The sequence below is a fragment of the Amaranthus tricolor genome, chromosome 1 (genome assembly GCF_026212465.1).
Source record: "Amaranthus tricolor cultivar Red isolate AtriRed21 chromosome 1, ASM2621246v1, whole genome shotgun sequence".
Taxonomy (NCBI): Eukaryota; Viridiplantae; Streptophyta; class Magnoliopsida; order Caryophyllales; family Amaranthaceae; genus Amaranthus; species Amaranthus tricolor.
In genome coordinates, this window is record NC_080047.1 from 14,262,817 (window position 1) to 14,272,055 (window position 9,239).

Here is a 9,239-nt window from a genome sequence, read left to right on the forward strand (position 1 = left end):
CCAACGGGCCATAAATTATAATAAAAAGACTATTTACGAACTTTTAGAAAATGAGTCAAAGTGAATCGTATTTAAACGGGCTTTGACCTGTCCCGGCCCGTTTAACATTCTGACATGACCCCGACCCGATCCGACCCATTTAAGTTTTGACCCAACCTGACCCATCCCGTTGAAAACCTGTTTCGCATAACCTGCATTTGTAATTCTTTAAAGTTTGTAAATTGTCCACTTCATGTTTCATTGTATCATTGATGAGTTATATTCTTTCTGAAACCCCAAGAGAAAATGATTAATGAAAAAAAAATATTTTTTTTTATAAAAAAACTGAGGGTGTGAAAAAATGAAGATAGTGTGATATTGTTCAATACATCAGAAAGTCATTCACAATAAGCTAAATCAAGTGTCACTCTACAAAATTAGCATCCGGTACGAGATAGATTTATATCCACAATGCTAGTCCAAAAAAGCCCTCGTGTGAAGAGCTTTACAAAATAAATAAGATGTGTTGAAGCGTCAACCGTCAGCTTAAAATTTTGCTCGAGACGGTTCTTTGAAAGTTAATATGACCTATAAATACTAGAGAAAAATAAATACTATACTGGTATGTTACTCGAACTCTTCATTTTGCTTCACGTACCCGTTTCCGATCCTTGATACTTGAACATTGGTATGTATGGCACTTAAACACTTCATTCTAGGCATAAAATTGAATATTTAGACGTATCTAACACTTGAATATGTACCATTATCCGACATCAGAACCCGTGTCAAAGTAACATAGCTATACTATAGTATACAAGACAAAGTTTTTTGTGATGTACAAGGGGTGATTGCAAGTGGGTGTTGGATTCTAGTTCTAGGAATAATAGAGAAGCAAAAGAAGAAGAGCAAAGTGAATTGATGAAACAAGCAACATAGCATTACAAAACATAGAAATCTATATATCAATTTGACCTAAGTATGGAACTAGCACTTATATATGTGGAGCTGTCCTCGCTCGTCAAAGTAGCTGATGCATTGTCAGTTCTTTCGGTTGAATACTGACTCGATGTAAACTCGCTAAAAAATACAGGACTTTCTGCATTGCCACCAAATACTTGAAGTGAGCGCGGTATTGATGGCATATCAATGTCCAAAATTCCCTCGAGAACTTGAACTGCTTGCCCCATTGACGGCCTTTGAGTCTCTTCGTCTTGGATGCACCAACAAGCGAGTTTACAAATTCTCATGACTTCTTCTTTTTCAGCGTCTCCTTCCAACCGAGGATCTATTATGTGTAAAACATCTTCGCCCTCGATTATTTTAGTCATAGCCCAAGTTGGGTAAAAGTCCAATCGACCTTCGGTTGCATAATGAATGTTTCGTCTGCCTGATATAATCTCGAATAGTGTCATCCCATAGCTGTAGACATCAGCTTTTGCTGTTACGGCATCCCCTGATATCCACTCGGGTGCTAAGTACCCCCTCGTACCTCTAATTGTAGTCAAAACACGACTAAACTCTCGCCCTACGAGCTTTGCTAATCCAAAATCCGCAACCTTTGGACCAAATTCAGCGTCTAAAAGTATGTTTTCGGGCTTAATGTCACAATGTATGATACAATCCCTGCATTTTTCGTGTAGATAAGCCAATCCCCTGGCTGTTCCCGTTGCAATCTGATACCTCATTCTCCAGTTTAAAACCGGAAAGTTCTCTTCTTTATTGAAAAGACGAGTGTTTAACGATCCATTAGGCATATACTCATACACCAACAATCTCTGCGACCCTTCTGAACAAAAACCGCAAAGACGAACAAGATTTACATGCTGAATCATTCCAATCGCACTTACTTCTGCTCGGAATTGCTTCTCCCCTTGATTATGGCTCGTTTTCTCGAGCTTTTTTACTGCTATCGGAGTCGAGTCAGGCAACATTCCTTTAAAAACTGATCCGAATCCACCTCCTCCTAGTTTCTGTGAGAAATTCCTAGTGGCAGACTGAAGATCTCTATAACTAAATCTTGTCAATGAGTGTTCCATTGTTTTCGTAGCGACAAACAACCGCCTTTTTCCCCTCCAATGAACAAAATAAATAAGCCCAAATACAGCTACCAGCCCCATACCCAAGCCCACCAAAACACCCATGACTAACTTCTTATTCCCACTCGCTCGAACATCAGATTCAGCGACTCGAACATACAGAATTTTCCCACTATTATCAGACTGTTGTCTCATATTCAACAAGTCTACAAACCAAACATAACACCCATTTTCATCAAAAGCATACGCGGTACAAGAGCAATTCCTCAAACACGCAGTTTCACATTCTTCGATAGATCTAGCCGAGTCAAAATGTGGGTGTTCGGGTAACACTCGACTAGGACTTACTAAAAACTTATCTGTATCCTCACCGGTTTCACATGATAACTTAGTTTTTCTCGCGCACCCACCAGAGTAATCGTTCAAATTCCATTCTGATTCTGAATTAGGATCAAACCCGTGTAAACAATGACAATACGGAAGCGATGATTGATTACAAACAGCAAAAGCACCACAATAAGCATAAGCTTCACACTGCTGTCCAGGCTGTGTCCAAAACAAGACCCATTGCTGAGCATTATCCAGCCATGTTAGCTGCTTGATCTGGCCCGAAACATCCATTACTAACCTCGTTACAATCGAAGGATTCTTAACGGAATAAGTAATGTAACTCTCATTATCATTATCAACATAGCTAAAACTATATAACTGTGTTTTAAGAAACCTAAGCTCTGGCACAAGACTGAAAATCTGCTGATTAGGAATCCACAGTCCACTAGTCCAATACTGTTCAGTCTTGTTCCATAACATTATAAACTGACTAGCGTTAGGATCTCGTTCAATCGTGTAATGGCCCGTTCCAGGGTCCTCTAAGCTCTTCCAAGACGTAAGAACTTGACTTGTGTTTTTAGCTTTGTTCAATCCTAACTTACCATCAGGCATAAGCGTGTCGGTTGGATGATCAAAACTCTGCCAAATGGGTGTTTTCGAATTAGACCCATCTCTCAAAACGAGATTACCATCATCTAGGAGAACAGCTTTAAGACTTTTAGAGGGATTATAGCTCAAGTTAGTAGACCAAATTGGAGAACTTTTAGACTCATTGCTAAGAAGAACTAAGTTACCATCACTCCAAAACTCGAGTTTTGAAGTGTGTTTGTTAGATACAGGCTGATCTCTATTAGCTACCCAAATGATAGCTTTTCCTGGGATTTTCTTGTACCAGATAGCAATGTAGTAGTTGGAAGTGTTACCTGGTTTAAAGAAGCCTAGCTCGAACAAGCCAGTCGCGGATATTATGGTTTGATCCCCTGTAAGACTCCCATTTGCAGTGATCATATCATCTCCAAGACATAAATCAGTTAAGACAGTGCATAATACTGCTAGGATTGTACAAAAGTTGGGCTTAAATTTGTTTTTGATATGCATATTTGATGAGTTGTTCACTTAATGTTTGTGAACTTTTAGGGTGGAAATGGGTTTTGTTCTTACAGCAAAGCTGTAGTTATTACAAACTGAGGTATAAGGTGATAATTTTTGGGTTGTACACAATACCCATACAAGAGGAGAGTTGACTGCATACAAATCCGATGAGACTCCATACTAATTCAGGGCCCAGAGCTAGAAAGGGGCCCAATACCTCAATTTAGTAATGTTTTTATGTAGGACGTAGAATACTGCTTATAAGATTGTAACTTTACTTTTGCAAACATCGAAATCCATCCTCTACAAAAGGGTTTATTTCTTTCGTTTTGCCTATGGCCATAAAACATCAAGAACGGCACCGCCTAAAACCAGTTGGTATTAAAAAGAAGTAGTCCATCAAATATATCAAGTATATATGTTAATTAACTTCTATCTAATTCGTCGATGTAGGATCACATGTGAGTTATTTTTCAACATAAAGTATCTTATAGAATACATTTTTAAACATATTTTATTGATGATTATTGACTTGGTAATCTAGAATGTTTAATTAGTGTACCCATAATTACCTAATCTTCCATGTATTGGATTTAAGTTTGACTACTTGAAGATTTTTGCTGGACGGCAAAGACTGAAGTAAACCATTAATGATTATTTATTTAAGAGAAAATAGAATGCTAGTTGACGTTAACTACAACAAAGAGAGGATTAAAGTGTGTAGTTCATGCATAAAACGCGGAGGTTGCTAACTTGACAGGAAATTGATGGACTACCTACCCAAATTGATTAAGCATTTAATTTGGAGATTTTACTTTAAAAAACAAGAAAAGTACAACCAGCTAGTAATATGCCCTTGTTGTCATTTAATTTGCATCATTTGTTATTTTATTTCGTCTTACGAAATTTGCATTGTTTGTTTTTTTTTTTGGTCCGGCTTACTAAATTTGCATAATTTATATTTTTGGACAATAGCCCATCACTTTTTTTTAATCTCATCCATACATTTTAACTCTTGAGGACACATAATGTAGTAGGAGCGGCACCCTCGATACATAATTAACATTAATAATTATATTTAAGATAAATAATGCGGAAGTGTAAAACGCCGAACTGCTAAAAACCATTTGAACTAAAAATCGTTCAAAACATAAGCAAAAAAAATATCTTACAACTGAGAAAATATAAAATAAGGTTTACTTAAATACGATAAAAAAAAACATAAGTACAATATAGTCATCAAGTAAAATCATTGAAGCTAAGTCCTCGATAGAATAATTAAAGTTGCGGCATGGATCGAAACCTGAGCTAATTTTTCCTGCAAAATACTATCATCCATAATACGGATGACAGCCGATTAAATCGGTCAGCGATAAAGCCGAGTACAATTTTCTCAACAAGCTTATGATGCGATAGTTAAATCATGCTTACAAAATAATCATCAAGCACAATATAGAAGGTTATTACTCATTATTGACCTTTACTAAGCCATTAAGTTACATTCTCAATACTTGCAGAAGTTCATTACTGCTACTAAATACTTGGTAACCTTAATGCTTATTTAATCAAGTTCAATTAAACCTCATAGCTTTACCATCATAGCACATCACAAGATCACAACAATAATGACAACTGATATATGTAAGGGTCTGGTTAGGTGAGGACCGTAGTCCTAAACCCTAACTGTGGTGGGAGTCGTCACTCCTCTCAATACTGTTATGCTCGAGACTTCACGGGATGGGTTTTTCTCGGACCCCCTGTCTGACACCGCATTTTACGTGCCGGCTAACACGGACGCCGGGATTTTACATGCCGGTCCATGGTTCGACATTACCTTACTATCAGAGTCATACAATCAATATCATGCAATATCAAACAAGACTCTAAACCGAAATAGTTTACATTCTTATAAGTCAAACTGGCACTAGTCAAAATTTTGACAATTCTACCCTTTTAATAGAAACAAATTACTAGTATCTAATAAATTAATATTAATTAAATAAAAAATTTTCGTAGCTATACTAAGATTCCTGAGGCTAAATTAAGTCATTATTGTGTCATAAATAATCATAACAGTCAAGGGTAATATTTCTAAGTACTTAATAACATATTTTATCAAATAACCAGTAAAATAGTAAAACGGATCTATCATCACTATAAAAATAACATAATCCGACAAGTTATTAAGGGTCCAAAATCTATATGAAATGAGTTTTCAAGAAAAACAATGCTAAGCATTTTAACAAATTTGTTTGACTATTTTACCAATAAACCGATTAAAAATTTTATCAAAACACCAAGATGATATGGAATCATTTTAAACACATAAGTTTATTTAACTAGTAAAATTCATATATATTTATATTATCATATTAATCAAAAATTTCCATATATATGACTTTTTTTTCGAGTGTCCCAAAAGTATTATTGTTTTGACGAAAATATCACTAAACTGGATATGACTTTAATATTACCATAAAAAGTTTAAATGACTAAAATAAAATCATGTTGATCATGCTTTTATATTATCGAGTAACCATAAATAAATATCACATAACGAGAGTGTTAAGAAAATGTGTACCATTTTCCTCTGAAGATGGTGCTAAACCAAGTAAGAGAATAATAATAGGAAAATAAGAACTTATGGAAATAAGCCCCAAAAGAAAAAGTCTTCAAGGTTCCAAGCTTCAAAGAAGTAGATCTTCAATTACCCAAAAGAAAATGATATCCAAGCTCCAAAAGATAATACTTGACTTTTTAAAAGTTAATGATTATTGGCTTAAGAAGTGATAAGATCAAACTCCATCTTCATTTGATTCTCCAACAAATAAAAAGGGTATAAAGTTAGTAAGATGTTAATGAAGTAAAGATATAAGAAAGAATGGTAGAAAGATTTGATGATGGGGGTGCAAGTGATCTCATGGCTAAGGAGGGGTATTTATAATGGATTTTGGGCAACTTTTTAGTTCATAAGATTGTATGAAAAAGAAGGTTAACTTGTGTAAGTGATTTAGAGTGTGTAAGTGAATGTGTAAGAGTTGGAGTGTATAAGTGGATGTGTAAGAGTTTGGAGTGTAAAAGAAGGTTAACTTGTGTAAGGGAATGGTGATAGCTTGTGTAAGTGATGAACATTATGGATTGATGTAGAAAGGATTTTGATTCATCAAATTTTTGTTCTAGTTTATGCTAGTGAAATGTTTTAGATTAATGGGAAAGTATGATTAAGGTTTGATTATGAAAATATGATAGTTTACTTAGAAAATTTTAGTTAAAACTATACTTAAAGTTAATAAGAAAAAATATAATTAATTTTTAGGTATAAAATAATTAAATCAAAGTTGTAAAGTTAAAATGATAAGTAGTAAAGTTAGTTTAAGGAAACGAAATTGAAAGGTAACGTTTTAATAAAACCGTAAATATAATATTAAAATTTTACTTTTCGTAGTATAAAATAATAAAATAGTATTTTAGTGCTTGTAAAGAAATTTAAGAATATATATATATTTTTAAGTTTAATATTTGGAAGAAATTACAAAAATCGGAATAAGGTTTAGGAATTCAAGGTGATTTGAATTAGATAAGCAAAGGATTAGGAATTCGAAAAGAAATTTCGGAATACTTAATCGGAAGATTAAGATTAAGAAATTTGAGCCTGTTACACATAAGATGCCAGAAGAATGGAGGAACAACACACTAATACCTCTATTTTAAAACAAAGGCGATGCGCAAGTATGTGGTAACTATAGAGGTATCAAACTTTTAAGCCACACAATAAAATTATGGGAAAGAGTGATAGAGAGGAGAATTAGACAGGAAATAGTGATTAGAGAAAACTAATTTAGTTTTATGCCAGGAAGGTCAACCATTGAGGCAATTCATGTTTTGAGGAGACTGATGGAGAAATATAGGGAGCGAAAGAAAGATTTGCATATGGTGTTCATTGACTTGGAGAAAGCGTATGATAGCATACCACGATACGTCATCTGGGATAGCCTCAAGGCTGGAGGTATTTCTTCAATGTACATTGAGGATATACGGGATATGTATGGCAGAGTGTCGACTAACATTCAAACACCGGTGGGGATAACAGAGCCTTTTTCGGTTAAAGTTGGGCTACATCAGGGATCGGCTCTAAGCCTTTTCATTTTTACTATCATTATGGAAGAGATTTCTCAATCTATTTGGGAGACGGTATCATGGTGCATGCTTTTTGCGAACGACATAGTGCTGATAGCAGAAACTAGAGAGGAGGTTAGTAATAAATTGGATGAGTGGAGGGAAGCTTTAGAAGGTAAAGGGTTGCGCATTAGTCGTATGAAGACCGAGTATTTGCGTTGTGACCACTAGTGGAAAAAAACGTATTTGCTGCTTATCATTTGCTGCGGTTTTTGTATATACGCAGCAATAACTAGAAAAAAGAATTAGAAAAAAAAGAACCCTTAATTGCTGCGGTTTTGTGCCTCGACCGCAGCAAATACACATGTGCACCTTCAATTGCTGCGGTTTGTTTCATGCCCGCAGCAAATAAAGCTTGCATTTGCTCCGGTTCTTCACCACCCGCAGCATATAACAAATAATCCTTAACCTTAATTGATTCAGCAACATTAATTGCTGCGGTTTATCCTATTGACCGCAGCAAATAGGGTTCATAATATAAAACCCTTAAGCTTCTGTTCTCTCGCCTTCCCTTAAGCTTCTGTTCTCTTCTTCATTCCTTCATTCCATTCCAGACGCACAAACCTTCGTTCCATTCTCGCTCCTTCGTTCATTAACTTCAAACGCCCAAACGAACAACAGTAATTCCTTCATTCTCCTTCGTTCCATTCCAGATTTCGAACGCAAAAACCCTTCGTTCCTTTGTCCTTCGTTCATTCACATCTATTTGGAAATTTTTAAGTTTGGGATGATCAACAAATTGGGATTTTGTGTTCTTTGAAAATCTTGACAGTTCGACTTTGTTTTTTTCTTCTTTTACTCCCATTCATATCTAATGATTTTGGTGGAGGTTTCTGAATGACTTTTCTTCTGGTTTGTTTTACTTTTGCTTTTTGATGATATTTTTGTCGTTGAATTTGGCTTTTTGGTGTGTTGTTTTTTTATTGATGGATTAATGTTTGTATTTAGGGTTTGTGATTTTATTTGCTGAAGAAATCCACTTAACTCTGAAGAAATCAAGTATTTTTGCCTATTTAACTCCTTATGTTTAATTGATTGCTTGTTGTTTTATCAATGAATTATTGTTTAATTTATTTCCATTTCATTGTTTGATATTTGAGTTCGTGTTTAGGGCTTGTTATTCAGAAATTTGTTTTTGGTATTTTGGTTGAATTTTGTAGTGTATTTTTCAATTCTAGAGATAAAATTGAACTCCAGGCTTTTCCATGTATACTATTGCTGCATCCACAGACCATGCAATTTATTCATATTTTTTGTTCCCAAAATGACTTTTTCTTTAGAAATTCATTTATGGGTGTTCCACACCCTAAATCATGCAATTTCATTTGTATTTGTTGCTTTGAAATTGGGTTTTTCTTCCAAAATTCATTGATGATTGATATCAATTAATACTAATCATGGGTTTCATTCTTGGTTGTTCTAGCCATTATTCCATTCAATGCTTTGTAATTTTGTACATGATTTGTCGATTAATTTAGCCTACTAAAACCACTTGATAGAATCAAAATGAACATGTATTTGGTATTGCTTGTGATGATGTTCATGAAGGATTTCACAATCTCTTAGGAATTTGGATGCTTGAGATTGAGATCATCCTCTATAGCTTGTAGATTTTCATAAGGG

General features: G+C 34.8%; 1 protein-coding gene across 1 annotated transcript; it reads right to left on the reverse strand.

Moving 5' to 3' along the window:
• Positions 1 to 671: 671 nt before the first annotated feature.
• LOC130805062 (G-type lectin S-receptor-like serine/threonine-protein kinase At2g19130) lies at positions 672 to 3,501 on the reverse strand. The gene has a single exon (XM_057669678.1). It carries the CDS (start codon positions 3,444 to 3,446, stop codon positions 945 to 947), a length of 2,502 nt encoding a protein of 833 aa, XP_057525661.1. The 5' UTR covers positions 3,447 to 3,501; the 3' UTR covers positions 672 to 944.
• Between the last annotated feature and the right edge of the window lie 5,738 nt (positions 3,502 to 9,239).